At 41.0% G+C, this 27,648-nt stretch overlaps 1 protein-coding gene across 1 annotated transcript in view; it reads right to left on the bottom strand.

The window, feature by feature from the left end:
* ADAM12 (ADAM metallopeptidase domain 12) overlaps nucleotides 1–27,648 on the bottom strand; it is a 183,426-nt gene that overhangs the window by 113,404 nt on the left and 42,374 nt on the right. The window contains exon 3 of the mRNA XM_027705707.1: nucleotides 22,618–22,691. Coding sequence (XP_027561508.1) covers nucleotides 22,618–22,691 — 74 coding nt within the window. The remainder of the gene's footprint in view (nucleotides 1–22,617; nucleotides 22,692–27,648) is intronic.

Below are 27,648 nucleotides of genomic sequence, written 5' to 3'. Positions count from 1 at the left end.
ATCCCCAGAGAAAGAGGAATAATTCTGAATCTCCACTAGCAAAGCAAGGAAGGCAGTTTTACTGCCCAAGCTGGGGTTTTGCACAATCTGTAGAAAAGTCCTTTACAGTATGAGAGCTTAACTGTGACACTTGCAAATAAATGGCAAATACATCTTTGCTGTTGCCCCAGTATTTCAGACCATCTCACTGCAACAAGTTTCCCTTAAAAATAAAACAAGCCCAAAAGAGCCCAAAGTTAAAGGAGCTTAAATTGAGGTATTTTAGAGTCAATATAACAAGTTGCACGTAAATGTAGAAGCTGCTGGAGGACACACAGGAGTGTCAACAATTCCTTGTCAGACGGCAACAGGATCAATTCCTAATTCCCTGCCCAAATGAGGTTCTAACACAGCCCATCCTGTTCAGGCTCGGACGGTTTCTTAGCTCCATTTACAGCTTGAGTTTGTCTTTGCCTAGAATGTTATTTGATCCCACATACCTCCCAGCCCAGCCCCTGAATGCTTCATTTATTAATCTCATATTATTTCCTCTGCAGGCAAATGAAAGGATTCACAGCTGATGATCTGGGCTGGTTGTTAAACAGCTGGGTTTCCTTCCAAGCCTTTTCCACGCTTTGCCTTTTCCCATCTCGGGAGTCCAGCTCCAGCTCTGTTAGACAAACTCCTCAGCTAAAGGAACAAATTAAAACACTGGAATCCAAACCACTTTAGATTGGCAACCTCATGCAATTGCTGAATCTCCCTAAGCCATAACAAAACTGTCATTGAGATCAGACCCCTGTTCCCAAAGCCTTCATGGAAGTTTTCCATCCTGGCTCGGCTCGTCACGTCGCTGATATCCCCACGTCCTCTCAGTGCTGAATGCTCCAGCCCTGCTCCAGTTACAGACTTCACCAGCACAGAGAAGGACCAGCACTCCCTGCAGGGCTCTGAATTTACTGCACAACATGTGTCTATGGGTTGAATTCCCCACTCTGTCCCCAGGAAGGGGGTGGTCCTGCACTGAGGAAGATCCATCCATTCACTTGGTCGACCTCAGAAAGGGCCTCTGGAGAAAGAGTGGGTAGACCTAAACTGGAGAAAGAGCAGGTGGATACAAACTGCAGGTCTGTCCCTCAAGGTCACATAATTCCCCTCCAGAACTGCATTTCCAAACCAGGTAGATATAAACTTCAGGTCTGTCCCTCAATGTCACATAATTCCCCTCCAGAACTGCATTTCCAAACCAGGTAGATATAAACTTCAGGTCTGTCCTTCAAGGTCACAAAATTCCCCTCCAGAACTGCATTTCCAAACCATCAGCTCCCTACCAGCGAGGAGTATCACAACAGAACATCTGATATTGGACAAACATGGCTAATTCTCCAGGGAGTCGTAATTGTGACAGTGAAATATGATGATCGACGAGGTCAAATACTTTCTTCAAAGAAACACGCCTGAAAATTATATTGAAAGCTTGACTTAGACAGATTGCAGGGAACTGATCCAGCACTGCGGTCAAAGATATTTTTTCCCTGAAGAAATCAGTCGCTGCACTACACAAGACTTTCACAGACACAAACACAAACAGAAAAATAATTTGATGTTTGCTCTGACTTATCTGCCTGTGTTAACATCATTAGGACTTGTCCACACCGGAATATCAATCAGATCTTGTATGTGTTTTCTTGTAACACAAGATGAGGTCTTAAAAGATAATCTGAAAAGTTCAAGCCAAGTTAAAAAACCCAAAATGCTAATATTGACAGTATTTTTAAAGCTCCATCTATAGATAATTTGTACCTGAGAAAGGAATATTTTCTGTTCAGCAGTAAAACCACCTTACTACACATTAAGAATGGATTGTAGCTTTGCTTTCAGGGAGCCTAATATTTTTATGCTTAGATATCATTCAAATTCAACAGGCCACAAAAGTTCACCCAATATTCCATGTCCCTGATCTTTATATTTCCAGACTCAAATGATTAAATTATGGTGTTGCTTGATAAAGTTCCATGACATAACAGTTTGCAAAGGAATCACAGTAATGTAGGAGTAGAAGGAATCACCTGGTAATAAACATTAACTTTAGAAGGGTGCACATAACATCAGCTCTGTTCATTTGAGGTTGAGAAATTCCCAAATCTCATAATAAACCAAAAGCTTTCAGAAAAGAAGCCTAAAAACCAGAAAATCTGCTGTGCCACAGATGGACAGCATCAGAGATCAAAGATATTGTCACTGTCTCAGATCCCTCCATCAGCAACAGATTTTCAAGAGAACACCCAGGCAGCCAAATTATCTGGAGATATTTGTACTCACACATCTACCTCTATTTTACGGGAGAAATCCTATGTTGCTCTCAAAATAAATAGGCATTTTAAAAATAAAAAGTATTTCATTGAAACAAATTCCTAGAGATGAACAATCTGGTCTAATGGAAGGTGTCCCTGCCCTTGGCAAGGGGTGGAATGAGATGAGCTTCAAGGTCTCTTCCAACCCGTATCATTCTGTGATTCTATGACCATATAGATAAAATATTAAGCATAAATTAAGTACAGTGGCAACCAGATGAATTACAGTTGGATTTCATTATCCACATCCATCCAGATGTTCTGGAAATGATTCATTATAGATACATTCTGTAACTATGGAGATAAGGAGTGGAACTAAATGTCTGGAACACATTTTACTGACCACATCAGGATTCAAAGGTCTTCAAATCCGAGCAGGTTAGTAGCCACAGACACTTGAAGAAAATATTCTCATATAGTGTCATTCTGGCAAGCTGATGCATACATTAAAACACATAATAAGATGGAATTTATTTTAAAAAGAGGTGTTGGCAGCTGCAAGATGTCAGCTGTATTTGTAATAATAAACCATCCTTCTGGGGAGACCAACCCCCCACAATTTTCAGTAATTAATATAAACCCCGAACTAAGTCAGTAATGTTAGCCAAGGGTGACAACATGAGCATATTTTGTTAGTAGGACATCATCTATTTTGCTTTTTTCTGGCACACAACATTATTGCTTACATTCTTTTATGGCATCTGAATTTGTATTATGGACCTACATGCTACTCCACCCTAAAAGCACAAGAGCTTCTCTGAACACCATGAAATGTCTATCATCTGTTCTTTGGACATATCTAGCTTTCATGTTGGATAAAGCAGCTTTATTTTCCCCTGCAATGAATTCTTCCCTCAAAAACATTCATTTGGAGAAAATATTTAAGCACATCAAGCAGCAAAGTGTGCTAAAAATCTACCCTTCCCCTCACAGGGCCTGCTAAAATCCTGCTGAACCACTGATTACTGGAGACTCCTCCAGGGCTGGAAAAAAAGTTCCTTGTAAAAGATAAAGAAAACTGAAATTTCATATTAATACCAACAGACTTTGATCTAGCAATATATCTACCAAATGTTATTCCAGTATCACATTCTAAATCTTTGTCTCGAAAATGATGTGGATTGTCAGAACTTCATACATAAATTTATAAGAGCCCATCTTTAATTTCATGCAAATGACAGTCCTAAATGGCCCTAGTAAAATAGTCATTGTCTTCTGCTGTCATAAATTTCAAACTTCTTTCAGTTTTTCCCGAACTCAGAAGATGAATGACACTCTAACTGTTCTCATCACACTTTACAATGGCCTTGGCCTTGCACCGTATCCCTCTGCTGAAATATTCAAGTTCCAACCAAAAAAGTTGATATCAAGGAAAAGTTTGAGCAGTTCTGAAATAAAATGCCCTATAAAGTTGGGAAATTAAATGTTTTAACATGCTCTAAATGGACCTCTTACTTCCTAGGCACAAATGTGTGCCCTAGATGCGGCACCTGGGGTTTAGTGGTGGGTTAATGTTGGGTTAATGGTTGGACTGAATGATCTAAGAGGAATTTTCCAACCTTAATGATTCTATTATTTGATATTCAGCTCAAATTCATGATTATTTTGGAGCCCCTTACGCTGTACTTTGAATAATTTTTTACCTCGAGGGTTTTGTCCAGCTCTCCCATTTCTGTTACAATAATGACACTTTCTACAATCTTTCCTGAAAAAATTACTAAATGTTTTCCTTCAAAGTATTTCCTCAGGAGGAAAAAAAAGTGGTTTCTAAGACTTTATCCAGAAATACTTCTGTCCAGGACAGAAAAGTAGGAAGCCAAAGGATTTCCCAGCTCTGCCATCCTACATATTTACTGACCCTGTAGTTGTAATAAATGTGGCTGAGTGAGTTGATCTGTGGCCAGGCTGTGGTGTGAACTTACTGGGACCCAAATATGGCCATAACTTGGAAGACTACTAACTAAAAAATGAGTCTAATGAGTCCATTTCCATGCTAGTTCTCTCTCAGGATTAAAAAAGAACCTGCCAGGTCACCAAGGGCAAAGTATTGGTACTGGAAATGCAACCAGAGCCGGGAGTGTTGGGTCACAGATATAAATAATTCAAACCAATTAGTAGTAGAGAGGTTCATTTACTAAAACTTCTACATCTAAGCTTCCTACAGAGCTTCTGTGGCTTCAGGGACATGAATCACACATGACAAGGACCTCACAGTTCTTGTTCTGCATCATTACAGAAATTTCCCTATGGCCTTTCAGGGTGAGAGACTCAGAAGGGAAGGTAACTCTTGCATTTAGTTCATTCAGGCCCTACAGAAAAATTACAGTCTCAAATCTTTCCATAAAAACATTACAGAAGTTGGCCTGGGAGGTCACCACTATGTAATTAATACTTGTAATACAGAACAGACTTACTACATGGATGGTTCATGGTCCATATAAACACAAGCAGTGAATTCCCCTGTGTCATGACAACAACAGATACCCTTTGAGGGAATGCAGAACCAGCAGAATATCTGTGACTGCTCTTAAAAATCAATCATTAATTTTCAAAAGGGGGAAACAAGTCAATGGCAGAAATGAGTGGTACCAGGACACCTCTCACACACAACAGAATAGAAACAGAAAAAACCAAATTCACTGCTGAGAACATAAAAATGATAAACAAACCATGACTAAGGAACCACAGGAAACGAGAGCTAGCGTAGAGCATCATACTCTTTCCAGTTTATGCACAGAGAGATTAAAAAATGATTTCTTAACCACTTGTCAAAGCCTTTATTTCAGAATAAGTGTGTTATGGTCCTTCTGCATTAGGACATCACTACTCAAAATATTCTTCTGAGTGTAAATATAAGAATTGGTCTTTAAAATCTTTTTTTTTACTTTGATGATAGATGTATCATAAGAAGTCTCTGTGTCCTAGCAAAAACATAACTCTTGCTAAACTCAGGCAAATGGAAAATCAGTCAAATTCAGACACAATTAAGATTAAATGTCATAACTGGCAATGTATGAAAAATACTAGGCCTTTCCAATTTAACTCTTTTTTTTAATTCTCATCTCCATATCTTTTGCAATGATTCATGCAATGACATTAGTAATACATGGAAATAAATTAGAATTGACTTGTGCTACAGTATCTGAATAGTACATTGGTTCTTCTCTAAGCATGTCTGAGTGGAGTCCCCATTATTCTCTGAATCAAACACATAAAGTTGAAAAAAAGCATGGAGGCAACCAAGCTCTAAAACAGGCTATTTAATACCAAAGTCACATCCTAAACCCATTTCTAAGACTCAAGCTTCCTAATTTTTCCTTGACCGGATCTCAGCTCAGCCCCATTGTCAAGTCTTTGTTCATTTGAAATGAAAGAGGAGAGATTTAAATTAAAAATGAGGAAGGAATTCTTCCCTGTGAGGGTGGGGAGGCCCTGGCACAGGTTGGCCAGAGAAGCTGTGGCTGCCCCAACCCTGCAAGTGTCCAAGGCCAGGTTGGAAGGGGCTTGGAGCAACCTGGGCTAGTGGAAGGTGTCCCTGCCCATGGCAGGGGGTGGGACTGGATGAGTTTTAAGGTCCCTTCCAACCCAAACCATTCTATGATTCTATAATTTGCTAGTGGGTGCTAAGACTTCTCTCTGTGCTCTGTTTGAGAAAATCCTATATTTCTGAATCCTGTTTTCATCCCTCCTAAATATAAGGTTTTCTATTTTCCCATAGAACACAGAGTTGCTTCCTGTTCTACATAAACTTCAAGAATCAACATCAGTCAGCCAATTCTGGTATCAATAAAATTGTTTCTTCAATATCCCAGAGAAATTTAAAATTGCACATTATTATAGAATCAGCATATTTTCCAGACCCTTAAGTTATTAGGTTTCATTTTACTTCTGTGTTATGAAGTGGTTTTTTCTTTACCACAAGTTTTGTAAGCAAAGGATCTATCCAATTTATTCTCTCTCTCTGCTGTCTTCCTCTCTACCCTCCTCTTCCTCAAAAACATCTGTTTAATTAGGGAACAGAAAGATAAAGATATGAGGAATCCACAGGAACAGCTCATTTTTGACACTAATAGAGCTTTACAAATCGAAACGACCTTAAATGAGTAACGTATCCCCTGATCTAACCTGTTCTTCCTGGACAATTCTTAGTCAGGAATTATCATGTCATACTGGTTTCCTTATACATTCCTGACATAATTTCCTAAAGGAAAAGACGGTTTCCCAACATCCCCTTTCAGTCCCAGCTGGGCACTTTACCTTGTACCTGGTGTGCAACTTCCAAGGTTAAAGGAACGAGCATATTTTAGTCCTGTCAATAGTTGCACTGTCAATCACATCCTTGGCATTCATCCTTTGCTTGGACTGAGGCATTATCTTAATTTTTCCTTATCTCTGGATTGCAGTAATCCCTTCCTAATAAATTCTGATCTCAGAATCCCTCCTGGAGCGAAAACCAAAACAAGTTTCAGCAATCCAGCTGGGTGCATTTCCTGACTTCTAGGGCTGACCACAAGGACTCTGGTTTTATTAATGACAGTTCCTGTGCAGCCTCGCTGGGCAAGAAGGGTTTTCCATAGAAAATTCCTATGGATATATCCTACCTGAGCCTCTTTTCTCTGCCATCACCTACAGAAAGCACACATCAGCCCCCCACCACTCCTCAGCCTGCTGTGAGCAGCTACAAGTGGTGTCCAGGATAGAGCACTCTATGGGATACAGGCTGTGTGTGTAAACCAGGGGGCTGTCACAGCCTCCTCTCATGCTTTTTGGGGAACACCTGATTTCATGCCTGAGTGCAGATTAGGTGAGTTAATTTTGTGACCTCATGACATCAGTAAACCTGTCAGCATCCAGAGTGTCTATATTCTTACTGATCTCTTACCCTCACAGTACCAACACTGCCTCTTGGATCTTCCAGACTATCAATCACAACTTCTCTACTACCTTCATCTCTATTTCACACACTCTTTTTTCCTCTGTTATCAATAGTTCTTTTCCTACTGATCTCTTTACATGTCAGTGCTAAACTTTTACCAAAGGGATCTCCATTTCCCCTGAATAAGCAATGATGGTCAAAGTCCTACTTCTTCTTCAGCAGAAGACTCATCTAGGTCAGTTCTCTCTGTCTGTATCCAGTTTCTCCCTCAGAATCCATCATGTTGTTTCTCCACCTTTGCTCACAGAACTCTTAAAAACCATGACAGTCTCATTTAAGGAGTTTGTACTCTGTGTCTGATATTCCCAATAGTTAACTTTTGTCAAATACATCTCTACTAACAATGCAGAGCTCCAGAAGACTTAACTGGGTTCTGATCCAGCCCATGTCTAAAGTAAGTCATGGATTTATATCCAAATGGAGACACATTTGTGTTCAGTTACTCACGAGGTGCTTTACTCTCCCAAAAGTTAAAAAATCCAAACTTTTTAATAGCCAAAAGCTAAATTTTACATTGTTTCTTTCACCGTCAGGCCAGTTTTGCTGCCACACCATGAATCCAACATGTCACACGTGAGCCAAGGATGGCATTCCTGAGAAGTGACCATTGGTCAGAAGCCTCAGCCCGTGGCAGTTGTTCCATGTTGGTGCTGATATGAAGTTGTAATCACAGACAAAGATCCTGCCACATTCCCGCCTTGTACATTTGCTTAAAAACTCATGTGTAACCTACACACAAGTCCCTTCCTGCATCCCTCTGCCAACAATTCTAATAATGCACAAGAGCTACACGTGTTTTACAATCCCACAACAGTGCCACAGCACTGCCCAAGGCAACTGTCACAAGCAGTAGCAGCCTCTGAGGTGATGCCTTCAGATAAAGTGAGGAGGAGGAAATTGCATCTGGCTGATGTTCAAGATTAATTTCATTTTTAAGGTAAGGAAGAGCTCAGGTTTTAGACTGCAATCACCAGTGCATGTTGATTTCTTTAAAAAATACACGGTAATGCAAAATTTTTGAATCTCGTGGGATCTGCAGTTCTTGGAGATGTCAGTTATCATCTGCTAAATTTTCCAGGCATACCTGCCTTTGCATGGTCTTCAGGAAACGGAGGCAAGATCCACAGAGATGAGATCAAATCTCAGCATCTGAGTCTCTTGCAAAAAATCTTATGCTGTATGTTGAAAAATTTACTTGCATGGAAAAATCCATACCCTGCCTTTACAGAATCACAGGTGCAATTAGGTTGGAAAAGACCTGTGAGATCATCAAGTCCAACCTTTGAACACCATCATGTCAACTAGACCAGAGCACTGAGTGCCACATCCAGTTGTTTCTTAAACACCTCCAGGGATGGTGATTCCACCACCTCCCTGGGCAGCTCCTCCCAATGTCTAATTACCCTTTCTATGAAGAAATTCCTCCTGATGTCCAGCCTGACTCTCCCCTGGCACAATTTGTGACCATTTCCTCTTGTCCTGTCCCTTGTTCCCCAGGAGAAGGGCCAGACCCCCACCTGGCTACAAGTTCTAGTGGGAGAACTCTGGAAAAACCAACAGAAGAGGGATTTTCTCCTTTCAGTTCTGCTGCTAAAAATGGGAATGTTTTCCTTCTGAACTGAAAACAGGTAAGTCACATCCTGCTCTGATACACCTCTAACTGTCTTAACAGTAGGTGAGGAAACATTAGTATGACCTCCAAAATTCCCCCCAGCTCAGAAATTCCAGTAGCAGCAAAAGCCCTAGAGATGTGGTTTCCAGACACTGCATGATCTTCTGTGGTCCCTCTGCTCTTGAAATAATTTTCACCCTTCTGCAACTTTGTAAAAAATATGCATAAAGCAGCAAAGAAGAACATTGGAGATGAGAAAAGCAACCATGCCATGATTAAATGTGTATGGTAATGCCAGTGCTTCTCAGGGAAGTACAGAAAAAAGCAGCTGGCTATTAAGACCAGGAACACAAGACAAGGTATCCACCTCTCTCCAGACTTGTGATATTATAAGGAGAGTTTCCAAGGAGAAAGCTAATATCACTGTAATATTACTTTTCCCAGGAAAATATATGTGTTTTTGCAGAACAGGATTCACTTCTGAAGCTGAACCAACAAGTAAATTATTCATAAGAGAGGAGATAAAAGACAGAACATTTCACAGGCTAAAATATTTAGACTCCCCCAGCTCTGACAGTGTGATCAAACTCGTACTAACTGGGCATACTGGGAATCAAAATGAACCCAAATTAAGTGGTACAAACTATGCATATAAAATACATAAAGTTGACAAAAATGAGAGCTCTCCTTTACCTTTTCATCTTTCATGTTGAACCAGTTCAAACAGAGCTAAGCAAAGATGCAATTAGTCAGTGCTCTAACATTGTGCTACTTATCAATATGTGAGTGTAACACCTCAATAAAACAGGATGCTCAAAGGGCTGCTAAATGTATCAATATTCAATTACCCAGTGTTAATAAAGCCATTAAAAGAGAATTAACAAGGGTTTACTTAGGAAGTATCTCTGCCTGACATTAGGTGGCTCTTTAAACATTTTCTAAAGAAATACAGTAAAAAGCTATTAAAATATTTATGCAATGCTTGCATTAGTTCTGTTTAACTGGCATAGCAGCAATAATAGCAGCAGTTTTAAACGCCTTGCTTCTCAGCACCACATGATTATCCACTAGTTATGAGAGATAAATAAATTCCCAGTCTTAGAATTTTAATGCTTTTCATTATAAAGAAAAGGTCTCCAAATCCTTCATTAAAGCTCAGAGCTTCACCAAAATTGGATGCTTCCAACTGTTTGTCGAGGAACTAATATCACAGTGTGTTGCAGCAACATCCTGGGCTGGAGCTTGTCACCAAGGCTCTTGTCTGCTTAGGTGGCCCCAGTGGAAAATTGAGTCTTGCCCCAAGTTTTTGTTCTTGTGAGCTCAGGCAAAACCTTCCTGGATTGCTCAGAAAGCAAAGGCAGATTATTTCATTCAAAGAGATTGTGCTGGTGCAGCAGTTCTGGGCTCTGTGGCTCCTCCTCTATTCCCCAGTAACAAAAAGCCTCCCAGGACTTGTTAAATTAGCCAATGTAATGAAGTCCAATTCTGTGTTATTTGCACAGGGACTGGAAAAGATTTCATGTTTCCATGTACATAAACAAAACCTGGCTCAGCACACCAGGGACTTAAGAGGTTTATAAAATATAAAAGACATTCACATTAATCTGTTAAACAATTCATTCTCTACCCTGCCCTTTCCTACTAAGTGAATTCATTACTTATAAAAAATATATATTTGCTGCTGGCTCTTATGCTGATGGTGACTCACTGCTGGACTCCAACCCCTTGGGGCTCTCTGGAGGGACAGGGATGTTTCCCTGGGGCACTGGGCTGGTGCCACCAGCACTGGTGGAAAATGAAGGTCCAAGTATTTTCTCTCCCTATTATTCAGAGGATTTGGGTGCATGGCAATGTCAGTTTTGCTGTAGAAGAAGGACAGAAAGTCTTCGTGACTGCACCATTGACCTGAATTAAATTATTAGGAGGTGTGGAAACAAAACAAATTAATTCACCCCTTGGAAAATAAAAAATTAAGCAGTTTCTCTGATGCTGCTCAGACAATGATGAACATTTTTCTTCTAGGAATTGCTAAGGGACAATGTTGGTTTCTTGCAGAACAGGTTGGGCAAACTTCATCAATATAAACCCAGCCTTACATTCAGGTGTCTGTGACTCCTCTCAAGGAACTCTCGCTTGCAATTTTTGATGAGCATTCCTCTAAATTTGTACAAAAATCCATAATTATTTTCTGAAAATAACAGCACTTATTATTTAAAGAGATCAAACAGGTGCTACTAAATACAAACATCCTAACAAGAGCTGGCTTTGTTTTATCTTTAAAAAGACCATTATACCAAATCCCTAGGCCTCTGAGTTCAAAGAAAGTCAAATTCATGCCCTGCTTGAAGATTATCCACATAATAGTTTGGAAAGACATTAACTTGCCACAATTTACATCATCCAAATAAAGTGATGAAGACTTTTAAAGATGACGCAACTGCTCTGCAAACAAAGATTGTATGAATCCAACTCAAAGGCGAATAAAAGTTAAAATTGCAGCTACTTGCTTTTGATTGCTTTGTTTTCAGAAGGCACTAATAGATCCCTACTTTACTAAAACAATTAGAGCTTTCTAGTGCATTTCTTCCTCTCCTACCCAAATATTTTGTTTCAGAAGAATTTATGTTACAATCACTGCTGGGATTTATGCTACCTCAGCGCCATAACCCAACTAATATTGTGATTTTTTTTATTTTGTATTTGGGAGTTTTGCTGCTTATGTAGAGGTAAGAGAGATACTTCACATTTTACTCCTTGTGTAGCATTCCAAATCCCTCCCGTTTCATAGATCAGATTTTTATTTATCCAGCTACAACTGCCCAAGCTATTAAAGGGGTCTGTGGAACTTGTTAAACTGCTGTAGCTTCCACCTACCCAATCTCCAACTAGATTAGTTTCAAATCTAATCAAATTATGATACACCTACAGGCACCATGTGATGCTCGCTCATTTTTCAGCCACATGCAAGGGGGTTGAACACTCTTATTTTCATTTTGAGCCCTCTGCCAACTTATGGCACAGTCATCTTTCACACAGTGACTGTAAGAGCGTCTCTTTAAAGCCCATTTCCAGCCAGGGGACACATCTCACACAGGAAATGGGGCTGCACTGGACTTGACACGTATTGGAGAGAAACAAATGTGTACATTGGATTTATGAGTCACCCCATTACATTTATTAAGCACTAAGTTGTGCTTTTACAACTGGTCTTCATCAAAGATATTTCATCTGTGAGCCAGAGCGTCATCTCTTCTAATGACTCACAATGAAGACTCATTCCATTTAGCCTGATTTTACTGGCTCATCAGCCTCTTGTTCTCTGGGGGCAAAGTTGTTCTTTTCAGCATGTTCAACCCACAGAGAAGTGGCCATTAACTAGAGTTTCTCATTATGTAAGAATCAGCTAATCAAGACTGACCAAGAAATAACTGATGTTGTGATTTAAGAAAGGGAGACATCTGCTTGGAATTATCCAGCCTGCTTTTTTCAAAACTGATAAGGCATTTACTGCCTCAGAGTTCAATTAGAGCAGGGAAAAACGATTTTGGGGGATGGCTGGGGTAATGTGGAATTTGGTTTACCTGTCGCTTGGGAGGGGAAGGGAGGTGGAGAGCACAGAGGGCAAGCAGAGACCAGTGTTGAGGAGAAAAGGCAGAATCTGCCTGTAAACCACAAGTCATAGCAGACAAAAATTCTAAGCTATATACGAGGGGCTGTATGTAATGTGAAGAAAACTGTTATTTCCATGGTTTTCAGAGATGGAGCAAATGCGAAGTTGCAAAAATATCTCTACTTCCGTTTCCTAATTCCCTTCAGTTGTTTTCTTGTTTTGATTTTTTTTGTTTGTTTGGTTTGGTTTTGGGTTTTGTTTGGTTTTTTGGGGTTTTTTTGTGTTTTTTTAATTTATGTAACATCCAGAATAAAACTAACAATTACATGTAAAAAATTCACTTCTCATGTAAATGGGCAACCATTCCCCTGAAGTCAGAGCGGGTTGTGTATCTGTATTTCTGATTAATTTGGTGAGGAATCTTGCTTTACTTTATTTCTAAATGTCATATGCAACTTTTCTGAAGCCAAAACTTTACGTATTTTGATCAGAGCACAGAAAAACTGTTATAAAACATGACCTTTTCATACCTAAGCGCTACAGAATATGCTAGGCAGATAAAATATGTAACATGATAAAGACTGCATTGAAACTGAGCCCTGACTGAACATAACTCTTTTTTTTTCCTTGGGGAAAGCAAGAGCATCAGATAGGAGGAGGACAATGTGCTTTTCCTGGACTGAGCAACACAGAAAGTGCAGATATGTGGGTCAGATGAAGGAACAGGCAGGCTCTGCTCCCATCCCAGGAGGACTGGGGAAGCAGAGACTGCCAAGAACAGTCCCATTTCAGGGGAACATTACAGCGTGCTCAAATTACCTTATTCATACTAAAAGTACATTTCCACACCAGCCAGGTACTCGACTTTTTTCACAGCTCCTTCAAATGAACAAGTAGCAGGTAGTAAGATAAAAGCCCAGGAATAAATTGGACCAATTTCTTGAAGGAATCTGTCTGGATTACTGAGGCCAGACATCAAAGAAGAGGGAAAAAAGTGCCCTATTGCCAAGCTTATGTTTCCATATATGTATTTCCTCCCCACTCAGGCCCTTCATATAGACTCTGCTTTTTGCATCAGCCCTCTTGGCTGATAACTCAGTGCTCGTACCCTGCTTTTCATCTTCTAAATGTGAACAAATTCATCCTCGAGGCTCTGTTGGAGGGTAACGAAATAAAGAAATACTGCGATCCCTCCTTCCCCTCCGGGTGGTGGGAGGTGACCTGGCCTGGACACAGCTCAGCACCTCCTGGCCCACTGTGCTCCACAGGAGGGGATGGGTTTGTCCAGCAGAGCTTTCTGCCACCCTCTGCAGCCCTGAGAAACTGCTCTGTCACTTGGAAAGGAACTGACACTTTCTGGAAAGACTCTCAAATTTAACATCCAGGAAAGGATCTGCTTCTCCTCCGAATTCAGCCCTACACAGGAGATTCTTGTCCTTACGTACCTGTCATCCGGCTTTTTCTCTCTTTATATCTTAATTATTTTTTTTTTCAGTCTGAGTCTATCCTTTTCTTTCCCTTTTTTTATTTTTTCAAGAGGCAGAGCTTGCCTGAGTGGCTGCAGAGGCACAGCTGTTGCAGCAGGCAGCTCTGCAGACATGCCTGCTGCCTGAGTCACACACGCCGCGCTCAAAAAATGGAAAAGAAACCGTTACATCAGTGGTGTCGTGCCCAAAGAAACATCCAGGAATCACACTCTTTGCTGACACTTCTCTCTCCTGCTTTCCCCCTTCCTTCCATGGACTTAGTGAAAGGAGGACCCCGACATTTTTGGAGAGGGGGGGTCTGTGCACAGCAACCACCTCAACTGCGTCCCTGGCAGAAAAGAAACTTAAAATGCTGACGGTGCCTATGGGAATTCATGTACACCTGGAAATCCCTCCCAAAGGAGTTCTGAAAAAGATTAAAAAAAAAAAAAAAGGAGAGAAAATAAAGAAGAAAAAATAAAGAAGGAAGAAAGGAAAAGAAAAAGGGGGAAAGAGAGACAGATTAAACCGAAATTTTTGTGGAAGTTCCTGCACTCACTTGACTGAGATTTTTAAAGGAAACTAAGGTATGAACTCTTCATGAGAACAGGATGACTTGTTTCTCCCTAGCTCCTTAAAAAAATTCCTACACTCAGTTCTTCATAAATCTTTGTTCTTTTAAGGTTTTGGGAATGTAAAACCATCTCCCCAGGACCTCAAAATACAAATCACGTGGGACAGAGTGTGTGGGGAAGAAAAAAAATCTTCTTGACTTTCATTTTTCTAAACTCCATGACCACAGCACGGCAAAGCTGCCAAACCTAAGGATTTAAGCATAACTGTGACAATATTATCAGGGGTTTGCTTTTGATTTGGTTTGGTTTTGGTTGGTTTGTTGGGTTTTTTAAACTTGTGACAGAGCAGAAAAAAACTTGAGGACATGAATTTTCAGTATCTGAAAAAATACGAAGATCAAAAGGACTTCAAATACTTGCATCATGCCTTTTTTTTTTTCCCCTACTGTTGTGATTTTTTTTCCCAGTTTGTTCTGACATGGACACATATTGCCAGGACACAGGTGATTCTCCTTCTCCTGCTGTTGTCATGTCCCTTCTGCCATCCAAACTCAGGAAGTTCAATTACTTGAACCATAGACTCATGGAAAGGTTTGGGTGGGAAGGGACCTTAAAGCTCATCCAATTCCAACCCCTTGTCATGGGCAGGGACAACTTCCACTAGACCAGGTTACTCCAAGCCCTGTCCAACCTGGCCTTGGACACTTCCAGGGATGGGGCAGCCACAGCTTCTCTGGGCAAACCTGTGCCAGGGCCTCCCCACCCTCACACCCAACAATTCCTTCCCAATATCCCATCCAACCCTGCCCTCTGGCAGTGGGAAGCCATTTCCCCTTGTCCTGTCCCTCCAGGCCCTCGACCAAAGTCCCTCTCCAGCTCTCCTGGAGCCCCTTTAGGCACTGGAAGGGGCCCTAAGGTTTCCCTGGAGCCTTCTCTTCTCCAGGCTGAACAGTCCCTACTGTCTCAGTCTTTCCTCATAGGAGAGGTGTTCTATCCCTCTAATCATCTTCATGGCCTTCTCTGGACTTGCTCCAACAGGACCATGCCCTTGTTCTCAGTACCCCAGAGCTGAATGCAGCATTGAATGAACTATAACACAAACAGGTGCCAAGAACTGCAGTAATCTGACCTATAGAAAGTCCATCACAGAGGTGTTTAAAGGAAACAATAAGGTGTTCTCTCCCTCTTAGATGTGTAATTTCTGCCTTGGGGATGCATGTGCTGTGCCCAGCCCTGTGCCTCGTGGAGATGCTGCTCAGCTTCCCAGGCAGAAAAGCAATATTCACAAATGTTTCTGAAAAGTAGGAGAATTCTCTTGGTTTTGGCCTGATATCTTTACATGTGTTGTGAAAAGGAGATCAAACAACCTGGGCAGTGCCAGGGCACCAACTGTGCAGAGCAGAATTGGGTATTTCCCCTACACTGCTACTGAAACGCTGCTTGTTCCTGTCAGAACAAATTAAAAAAAAAAACAAAACAAACAACAAACCAACAAGCAGAAGGCTTCTGAAACTTGCCCAAGGAGCAGATATCAGGAACACATGAGGAACCCTCGGGAGGTTTGTCAGCAAAGCTGGGTCCAGTTGGACCCACCCGTCCTTCCCCTGCCAACCTGCGGGATGACCTTGGACACGCGATGCTCCCGCGCCACGTGGGCTGGACTTGGAGTATCAGCAGATTACAAGGTTTCCAGGAAGTTGTTTTTATCTCTTGTCTCCCCCTTAGCTATTAATTTAAGCTCCTAGATGATTGCATTTTGTCTGTGTGCTCATTATGTTCAAGATGGGCTGACCTCAGCCTGCTCACAGAGGGAGCACGGATTCCTGTTTCCTGATAGCCAGCTCTCCTCCCAGCCTCTCTGCTGAGCCATGTCAAAGTGAAATGCTGAAAACCTCACATTCTGCAGTGCAAAGGGAGATTAAAACACAGTTCTGAAAAATATCATATTCTACTGCTTCAATATATTCAGAGAGCAAAACCTAAAGCACACTAATTCTTTATTAAATTGATTGCACCAGCAAGTATCTGCCTCGCTATTATTGTTATATCTTTAATTGGAAGGACCAGCTCTAGGATTGCTCCTACTGACAGACAGTGAACAAGCAAAACCTTGTGTTAACTTGCTTCAAAGCTGTCAACTGATGAAGCTCTGGAAACTCAGGAAAACACTCGTGCAGAGAAAACAGGACCTGTCCTATCCATCGGACTAATTTTTTTGCTATGGGAACAAGGCCTGTAGTCCTGTGGAACACACAGAAATGTCTGAACTTCTCACATTTCAGTTTCTCCATCAAGAAAGAGCATCATTCCCTCAGTCCTTTACACACACCCAGGCTACAGAGCAGCACTGGCTCTCCTGACCCCACAAATGCCCCCAGAGCCAGGGTTTGGGCTGTGAGTAGGACACAGCCCTCTCTTCTCTCCAGGGGACTTGGCACAGCCCCACTGTCCCACTGTTTTATGGGGCATGGGAAGAGAAGAAGCTTGACCATGTTAGAGATTACGACATTCAGCCACAAGAAGGTCTCGGAAATACAAATTCCAGTCTTTTTATTCTCTCCACTTCCAGCATCTTATACCAGGATATAAATATCTTCTGTCATTGTTCCTTTCTCTTGGTGTATTTATGTAAGGAGTCGGAACTCTTTATGTTTATGGGGGTTGGAACTCGATGATCTTTAAGGTCCCTTTCAACCCAAGCCTTTCTATGATTCTGTGATTCTAAGGAGAGAACAAAACAGACCAAGAAAGCAGCAGTTTATCTCCTGATGGAGCTGAACCCTTTCACTTCCACACACAGCTCCAAAATGGCACAGCCAAAGGTAGCCTCAACCACACATTTCCTAATGCTCAATCATACAACTAATCTTGGTACTTAATGCCCACCCTAAATATGCCATCCTTAGACCACAAAAATGTGGGAAATACCTGCACCCTTAGAGCCACAGACTGATCATTCCTGTAGCAGTGGTAGCTGAACTCTCACATTTCACTGTGATTTAGACCATTTGACTGTTGCCATTGCAGAAAGGAAAAACTCTTACTTCCATTAAAGTGAAACTTTTACTTCAATTACAGTGAAATCCCAACTGTCAGCTCACTCCGAAATGCTGCAGTACAGCTGCCAGCTCCAGCACTTGCAGATAAAACAGGCTGAGGTCACAGTTTTTTGGCAAAGCTACAGCACAGAATTATAATAGTAAGTATATTCTGACAGGTCCCAGCTCTCTATTTGGGATTTGTTTGTTTAGATTTGTTTCCTCTATCACTATTTCAAAGCCATTGATTCTACATAAGCAAGTCAATTCATTAACAAATCTCGTCAGCTATTTTCTTTGGCACTGGAAATGGGTTGTTTCCCTGTTAAATTAATCCAGCTCCAATGTCACTTGAACACCAATCAGGGCTCCTATTCACAAAGATCAGGCGGAAAAGAAGAGAGAACGACTTCTTTTCTTCTAACCACGAAAAGAATATAAAATATTTCTGAATGCTAAAGCCTCATTGGAACAGGTCACACCAGCACCATGCATTAAGATGGCTCTTGCCTGCTTTTCAGCCAGGGAAATGCTGCTGGAGCCTCCTCAGTCCTGGAGGTGAGGTTCTAAAGTGACCCCCAACACTGGGCCATTCCATCCCAATACATCCTGGGCACTGTGTCTCCATGAAGAAGTTGTAAATGTGCAAGGGGGACAGTCAGAGATGATCTAAACCTCGGGAGATCTCTGACATTCAGAGGGATTTATACGATAAGATTGAGGTTTATACCATAGCCTGAGGTGGATTTTGCCTCCTGATAAAACAGAAGAATTTTTACTGAGGGACTAAAAAGCAGCAATCTAACTTTCTATACTGCCTTTTTTATATTGCTTTGTTAAGGGTGTGCTATAAACCTGACAAAAAGGAGCATAAAGTTATGGGGAAATGAATAGTGAAGTCAGCTTCTCTAAAATATTCAAGCTTTTTCTTTCCATTTCCATGTTCCCATGGTCACTGCCAGGGGCTCATCAGCCACAATCACACTGACCTCACCCTCACTGCTCCCTCTGCAGAGCTGGACAAGTCCCACCAGGAGGGAACTGTCCAGGACACACCTGGAATGTTGTGGATGTCTTCAGGGCAAAGCCATCCCACCTCCACACTCACCCTGACATGCCCTCCACTTATCTCAGCTTTTTATCTTCATCTGCTGCAGACTCAGGTACATACAGGAGTCAGCACTGAAAAAGCTCTCTAACATCTGTTCAGAGTTATATTTCTTTGACATTCATAATTATGACCTTTGTCAGCAAATCATTTAAGCATGAAATTAATTTTGAAAATCAGTAATTCCACTGACTTTACCTGGATTACTCATATGTTTAAAGTTAAAAGAACACTTAAGTACTTTGCTGTATACAGACCTATTCCTGACAGGGTGTAAAATGTTTCCAGTCCCAGAAAAACATCCAGTAGCCACATACTGTTCCACTCTCCAGCTCAGATCTAATCTTACGTGGGTTCTGTTTCACCGACACAATCATGAGCCTGCTCTCCTCCAAGACCCAAACGCTGCAATCAGCTTCAAAGGAATTTATATGTGCATATAATACTGTCCCTTGCACAACAGCAGAGCATCAGTATTACTGATGTAATGCACACCAGCACAGTCAGCTGCTCTGAAAAGTGGTTTATTTTGCAGCTGATCGATGATTTGCTGATTCTGGAAATCTCTCCATATGACAAGTGTTTCTAAAACATTTAAGGTACTACAGAGCTTAAGGTTCTCAAGAGTGCAATCATCTTTTGCAACTAAATCATAGTAAGAAATGTACTTCCAACGTGAACTCGCAGCTTCTCTGCCCTTGACAAATTGAATTCGCCACAAATAATTTTGGTTTTGCAATTACGGATGGGCAGTGCCTGGAAATTAATCACTAAAGTATTTAATGAATATACACAAAAGTAATTTTAACAGCTGCAAGCCATCCAGAAGATTTCAACCCCCAAGCTGTGAAGTCAGGTACCAATAACTCTTCCAGAACTAACTAAGAACATCCTGCCCAGGACATATGAACACATCTTGCTGAGTCTAAATATCAGAAAACACCAAACTGACATTAAATTTTTCCACAGATAACAGATGGTTTAACACATTGCTCCCCACTTGGGGTTGCCTAATGCATCTGAATCATGTTTTGAAATATAACTCAAGGCTTGGAAAAATCTCCAAGGTTTTCAATAAATGGAGTTTAATGTCAAGACTACTCAAAGCAGCTGTTCCTCCTAACCATGGAAAGTCACATCCAGGTTTTTTTTTTGCATGACCTGATGCATAAATTATGTAATTTAGGGGTCCCATCCACCTCCACTTCCACCATTCTCCAAGGAATAAATAACATGCTTTACATGAAAGCATTATAAAATAACAGCACAAGTATCAGAGCTTTATATTTGTGGCTACTTATTACTCAAGGAAAGGTGTTTGTGTTTATGTCTCTACTCCTACCTGCTGCTGATTTAATGGCCACTCCACTGCTCAGCAGCAATGCTTTGAGCTGCATGTTCCACGCCAACACCAGGAAGATGGAGCAGGCTGGAGAAGACAGGGTCTGTGTGCACATCTGCAGCCTTGGACATTCCCAGGAAGCAGGAATTGAAACACTTCTCCCTTCCCCAGGTATGTGATGACCTTCTCACTCCCCCGGAGTCCATAACCTCCTAGAGGTCCAGTCTGACCTGCTGCCACCAGTTGTTATTCCCCGTGTTTGCTCTGCAGAAATACATTTTCATTTCTCTCCTGGGCGTTATTTCTCACTCCCTCACCCTGCAGACCCTCTGGAATAAGCAGTGTGCCCATGCTGGTTGTTTCAAGCCCCCACGGCCTCACCTCCTCTGCCACCACTTGTCATTTTGTGCCAGTGACAACGTGCCCAAAACCAGCGTTACAGGCAGAAAAAACACAACCACCAACTTCCACAGACAAGCACAGAGGGCTTGGAATTGTTTTCCTTGGGAGCACAGACCAGTTCTGCAGGCCAATGCATGGTGTTATTTACAGAAACAGGTAACAAATTGACCTACACACACACACCCCGAAAAAACTTCTGCAGGGACTTGCAACACTCAGGGTGTTACTCCTCCTGAAAATCAAAGCCAGGAATGCTGGAGAAAAGGGAGAAATGGTTTTGCAAGACCATAACCAACCTCTTCTGCGGTTTGGCATCTACAAACTGTCTCGTGTGTTACAAATGCCAACCACAGGCAAGACTAATTGTACCACCCTACAACACTACCTAGAAGCTCCTGCTGAGAAACCTCATGTTGTCAACACCATACACAACTCTTCCAGAATGCAAATCTTCTGGTGGACACCCCTTTAAACTGAAAAAAATAATCCCAGTTTACCCTAGGTAAACTAAAAAATATTCCCTGATAAACATCACTGTAGCTCTCGAGCAGATCTCAACATCTGCAACTCCAGTTAGTCAGACAGAACCCACAGAGGTGATTTACTGCACTTTCACATCCTACATTAAAGAGGTGGAGATTGCATCTTACAATCTTCTAAATCTGACTTTATTACAGGTACAAGGGAGTTTGGTATGTTCAGCAAGGCCTGTATTGGCAGTTTTATGTTCTTTTAATCGCTGACATGGAATGTAAATAGTTTCCTCAATTGCTGCATACTTCCCATTCCTGAAGGAAGGCACACCCTTTGACAAAGATTAAGAGAATATAAAGTTAAACCTCTGTTTACTAAAGGAATTAAATCTTCCTCTAGTTACTGGAACAGAGCAACCTGTGTAGGGGGGATCCACACACCCTTCAAGGACAGGTTCTGACCAACTAGGGAGCATTAAAAATAATAGAAAGAAAGCTCAAGATTTGGGCTTGATGTCAGATAATAAAGTGAACTGGAATTTATCACAGCTGGGTGATGTTACAGTTCATCCAAATTACTGGAAATAAAAAACCTTTTTTTACTACAGAGGACTAAAGAGGTGCCCTGTTGTTTTCCACTGAAGTTGTCCATCACCAGCCCAAGGCAGCACAGGCTTGGCCTCCCCTGGACATTTGCTTTCACAGGCACATTCCTTCCCCTTAACACATAAACTGCATCACTTACATCTATGGTCTCTGTATCACACTAAAAAAATACCTTTGTTGCTCTTATTCCCCAGCAGGGAAACCTACAGAACACACAGAGTCTTGGGAACTTTTATAAAAAGCTTTCCCTAGGTTGGGAGTGATCTTTGGTTTTCCTTTTGACAAACAGCACGTCATTGTCCTGCTCTGGATTCCCACAATATACCCTGGAGATTTTCTTTGAGGAGAAGCAGTTGAACAGTTGAGGGGTAGACTAAGACTTTGATGACTTTTTCCATTTGTCATGGACTTCCAGAGGAGTGACTTCACTTCTGGATGGTTCTATATCCCTTTAAAAACTCTGCTGGGGGCCTACAGCATCCCTGGTATCCCCCTCTGAAAACTTCAGCTCATGAGGGGAGTTGTCAAGAGCACATGGAAGAAGGTGCACACAAACAAGGGCTCGAGCTCAGCTTTGGTCACAGGCCTCATGAACAGCACAAACATCCCATCATCAGCCCCTTGCCAGCAAACCCAGAGGGCTCCTGTTTAAAATTCCAGCAGGGTTAAGCCCAAATTCTTGACTCATCTTCCTCGAGCAGATGCCCATGGGTACTGCATGGAGCAAAACATGGTTGCAGGCAGCCTTAGGAGGGATGAGTCCTCCAAAAAGAATTCCAAAGACTGTAGGATTTTCCACATTGCTATAAATAAAAGGTCTAACCACAGGAAAGGAGGACGAATCCAAATCAAATACACAGGAAAACACTGAGAGGCAACATGTCCATTTTCAGCCCCACATAAATGCAGACAACCATAGAGATTCTTGCTCTATCAGCAATGTGCAAACACACTTACTCCAAACTGGAACAAAACTCTCTTGTTAGGGGACCGTTTATAATGGACCAGTAGCAAAATTGGCCCCAGGTTAATTTTAAACCATCAATTTTAAAAATTATAACCCTCCTTGAGAGACCCGAGTACAAAGCAAACACGCAGCAAGGGTACAGTACTCACTCATTCCTCTCCAAATCGATGACCAGATGTTTGCCTTCAGCTTGAATTACAAACTGCAGCAGCGCTGGGTGATCCTGAAAAAGGAAAACAGAGTTGATTGAGTCCAAACTCCAAGCCCATCATCCTGCACCCAGCTCTGATGGAGAGTCGGACATATCATGGAATCATAGAATGAATTGGGTTGGAAGAGACTTTAAGGACAATCCCATTCCAACCCATTGCCATGGACAGGGACACCTTCCACTAGCCCAGGTTGCTCCAAGCCCCATCCAACCTGGCCTTGGACACTTCCAGGGATCAGGCAGCCACAGCTTCTCTGGGCAACCTGTGCCAGGGCCTCACCACCCTCACAGCCAAGAATCTCTTCCTAATATCCAAGTTAAATCTATCCTCTTTCGGCTTAAAGCCATTTCCCTTGACCTTTCACTACTTGCCCTTGTACTTTCCTCTCCATATAAAGGCATTACTATATTAAACAGTAACAAAATCACTTTTTAATACTCAGTCTTCCTGTACTACTTTTTAAAGTGAGGTCCAATTAATCAGGTTGGGGCTTTGCATGACCATTTTCAGTTTAACACATCATTGTTCAAAGCCAGAGCCTCCTGCACTAAGGGCAGACCTGGAGTGCTGTGACCAGTCAGCAAAGTGACTCTGGCAGAAATGATTTTCCCTTAAGGCTGAGCATCCCAAATATTCCCACACAGAACTGCACATAGATCTAAGAGCATCATGGAAACTAAATATAAAGTACTGTCATGCTGATTTTTTTTTAATACAGAGGTAAATATTTTAAAATGCATTTCAAACTTTTTAAGATGCATTTCAAAGTTTTTAAAATGTATTTCAAACTCTTCATAAGGAATAATTAAGTTTTAGCTTAAAAGAAAAAAGAAGTGGTGTTGGAGCAGTTAGAATCATAGCAGATCCTGAGTTGGAAGGCACCCACAAGGATCATCAAGTCCAAAAAATATGAAATATCAATATAAATATGGCCAACAGTATTATCAAGCATCTCTGTGAGAGCAATAGACAAAGTATTTAAACATATACAAGTATTTAAGAGAATCTTCTAAACAAGGCACCAACACAGCACACAGAAATCCCAGTTGCACTCCAGCATGGAGCAGGGATCAGGACATCTGGATTGCATTTTCAACACCATCATGACTATGTGCAATCTTCATATTGTCCTTCTTCTGATTATAAAACAAGTTCTTTTTCATCTCAAGTATCCAAAGGTAAATCCATTAATTTCTTTTGGAAGCTGTGGGAGAGAATCTGAACCAGTGGAGGCTCAAACACTTGCAGAAAGGGGCAGTGCACCTACACAGGCTCTAGAAACTGCACTTCAAAGGGGAAAGAATAGTTTACAATATACTGGTTACTCTTAATCCAAAAGACTCAACTCACATGTATTTTAAGACTGTTTACACTTAACTTACATTTCATTAAACAAACTTACTGGATTGAGAGACAGTATTTCCTTGTTTGAAATTCCAACAGTAGCTCAATAAATCAGTTGTTCCTCCCTACACTCAATACGCTTTTCTGGAGATTTATGTCAGCCAATTGCAGCAGGATAATTTTAGGGTTCTAGTATTTAATTGATTTATTGGGGAATGTGTCTGAATCTGTGAATGCTGCAGTTGTGCCTCAGTGGAGCCCCGGCTGTGACAGGCAGAGCCTGTCCCATGGAACACAACGGGTTTGAAAAGATTTGAAAAATTAGAGCTGTTTATTAAAAAGTGAAGTTATTGGGAGGCTGTCATAGACTAAACAGAATTATTAGAACAAAAAATAGCTGACAACTCCCCAGTGCTCTCAGACATTCTTAGGCACAGACTGTGACTGAGATACCACTGCTTTCTCCTGAGTGTCCTGCCCCACTGCTCGTGCAAATTCTAACGTGCTTTCCCAGCAACGAGATTGAAATTCTGCCTCAATGTGAACTTTGCAGAAACCAGATCCCACTAGAATGCTAAATAAATGCTTCAGACTATCCCTGGCACTCTGCAAACACATGGGAGTCATTTATTAGCATGAATATTTAGAAGCAGTGTTGATTATGACTTTAATATTAGTGCATTGCTTCCAAACCCCGTAAGATATACAGACTATAGAGTTTTGAGAGAGTAAAACACAATTAATTACAATATAACACAGTAAATAATTAAGATATTGCAGTGGCACAAATGGATTCTTTTCAGCTGAAGGCCCTCAGTTAGTATGTAAATGACAAGTATGTTTATTCATGAGTTCACAGTGGTACTTATTTGACAGTCAATTGATGTCAGTAAGTTGCAAAGTTAAAAAAGCAGCTGCAGAATAGAACAGACTGTTACAAGACAAAATCATCTCTCAGAGAATTCCTAAAGCTGAAACTTCTTATTATGGAGCACAATAATGGCCCCAGTCAGGATGCTGCATTGCTTTGCACAAGACCCAGGTTCAGATTCTTGCTTTACCATTGATTTCTCTTTCACACAGATGGCTCATTTCCTTCTTTTCCATCTGGGAAGAGATGGAACTATGCTTTTTCTTATTCTGACTGGAATTCACGAGCATAAATACAGTAAAAATTACCCACTGCTCAGGTGTGATGATGACTAAAAACACACAAACACTTAAAATCATAAATTTCTTATGTTAAAGAAAAATAAATATCAGTCAGAAAGGGCATTTTAGGTTTGTGGTTTGATTTTTTCCTCCCTTCTCTTTAAATGTATCCACCTGTGAAACAAACTCATATTTTACTTTATTTTTTTGCAGTGGTGGTAGAGTCTCTCCTGAATTATTTGCACAGTTCTACTACAAAACCTTAAAAGCTCATTTTGAATCCCATGAAGCTCTGTGATACTCTCCCCTTACAATCAATATTTTCCAAACTGAGTTGCAAGATGAAATGGGAAGGACTATAAATACAGATATTGGATGGTTGCTTTATATTTTCCTTTTAGAATAATCAAAAAAGCACATTGTGATGGCACAGTCTCTCCTGCTCAGAATATCTCATGCCACTTCTTATGAGTCTTTCTTAAGCACCACAAAAAATAATTTCCATGCTGATACATCAATTTTTTCCCACATTGATCCCTTTAAAATTATCAAAGGGGAAAGCAAAGTGAACCTGATGAGAGCAACATTATTCAAACCAGAAAGAAGAATTTTGTGGAGTTCCACCTTCTTTTCTCTACAGACTTATGTTTTCTAGTTCTTTCTACTCTTAAACTACAGTTTGCTGTTTTCTTTTTGGCAATGTCTTTTTTGTGGCAGAAGAGAAGATTTCATCAATGCACACAAGCTGTTCCCTCACATCCTAAGAGGCAGAACTGACTTCAGGATAATTAAAGTAGGACTCGACTCCACTTCCCTTCTTAGTGAGAAGATTTACTTCCAAAATCTACATCAAATTGTATCAACAGAACAGGAAAAGCATTCTCCTCCTTAATTTTCTCCTCGCTTGCTTTCTAGCTGAAGGTTTTTAGTTTAAATTGGTGTGACACTTAATATTCTGAAGGAAATCAGTGAAACAGCAAGTCAAGGTCAAGCAAGAACTCTCACTGATAAAGCAGATTGAAAAAATTAATAAATCACTACTTGAATAACTAGAAGATGATGAGACAGCAGCTTATTTCTGAGTCAGAAGAGTTCTCTAGTAAAACCAGTTTAACAGGTTTTTTAAGTACTATGTTTTTTTTCCATTTTAAATCACATTGATCTCCAGGTCTTCATCCAGGAAGCGAAAAAGAAGGATGGTTTGTGGATTAAGGGTTTGTGGATGGTATTGGGACCACTTTCTAATAATTATGATATGATAACCTCAAAATAATCAGGTTTTACTCCTGAAATAGTAGTAACCATCCATTTGGATTTGTTCACCTTGGTGGGATGCCCATTCTGGAAGCTGAATACAAAGGAGTCACTGAGCATATTTTTCTGCACAGTAATCTAGGAAACAGTCTTAATTATTGCTGGATCATCCCTTCCTTTGGGCTGTGGAGTTGGGGCTCACTGTGATCACACTGCAGTGCTGGGAGCTTTTCCCCTGATACTCAGTGCTGACATTGGGAGAAAATACTGCAGCTCATTTATTACGTTTGAAGAGGCAGAAAACTAATGAAATGGAGAGTCCTAACACATATATCTTTGCAACTTCCTCTCTATAAAAGATAAAGGATTTTATTAGATTAAGATACATGAGTTAGACCAGCACACACACCTTTAAATAAAAAAACTATTCTAGCAATTACATAACAGAAATAAATGGAAAACCTACAGACAAGAGAAAGAGAGAAAATGAACTCAAACCAGCAGCATTAATTCATTTGGAAACAGAAATGCACTTTCAGCTGCATCTGATGTCCCAGTCCAGAGAACAGAGATCAGCACAAGAAATAGAACCGAAAGGGATGATTTTGCTTCTCTGGTTTCAAAGTTTTAAATTATATCCCAACAGGGTAAACCGAAATAGGCAGGTTTGTTTAACCCAACAAAGTGGTTTCCAGTCCCTCCAGAGCTGTTATTAACTTTGCTAAAGCCAACCTTGTAACAGGGGCAACTTTGCCCGTGTGGCCAAGCTGAACTACACCCATGTAGTTCTGTCAGCTGCCAGGTCACAGTTTGCATGAACTGACCTGACAGGTCACTGGGGAGACAGTCCTGGGCTGCAATGGGTCCAAACTGGCAAGATAGCAAGGAAAAAAAATAATTATGAGGACAACTATTGACTGTAATGAGTTGTCTGCAACAAGGCCCCTGACATTCAACATAGAGCAAAAATGAAAAGGCAGTAAAAGCTCACAGACTGTCATGTTTCATGAATAGTTGCCTGGGCTTTAGTTTGAAGAGAAACAGAGAAATCGCATCAAGTCAAACCAGACAATGACTTGATAGTCAAAGTCCTCCACCATGGGATAATTTGAGAGTATTTTTAAATCCAAAGCCCTAAAGTGTGAAATAATCACTGACATTTACTGTAAGAATAAGACCCACTTTGGAGAGACCCAACCTGGAGCTGTATCCAGCTCT

The sequence above is a fragment of the Neopelma chrysocephalum genome, unplaced genomic scaffold (genome assembly GCF_003984885.1).
Source record: "Neopelma chrysocephalum unplaced genomic scaffold, ASM398488v2 Primary Assembly neopelma1_347, whole genome shotgun sequence".
Taxonomy (NCBI): domain Eukaryota; kingdom Metazoa; phylum Chordata; class Aves; order Passeriformes; family Pipridae; genus Neopelma; species Neopelma chrysocephalum.
This window is presented reverse-complemented; position numbering and strand designations above follow the sequence as displayed.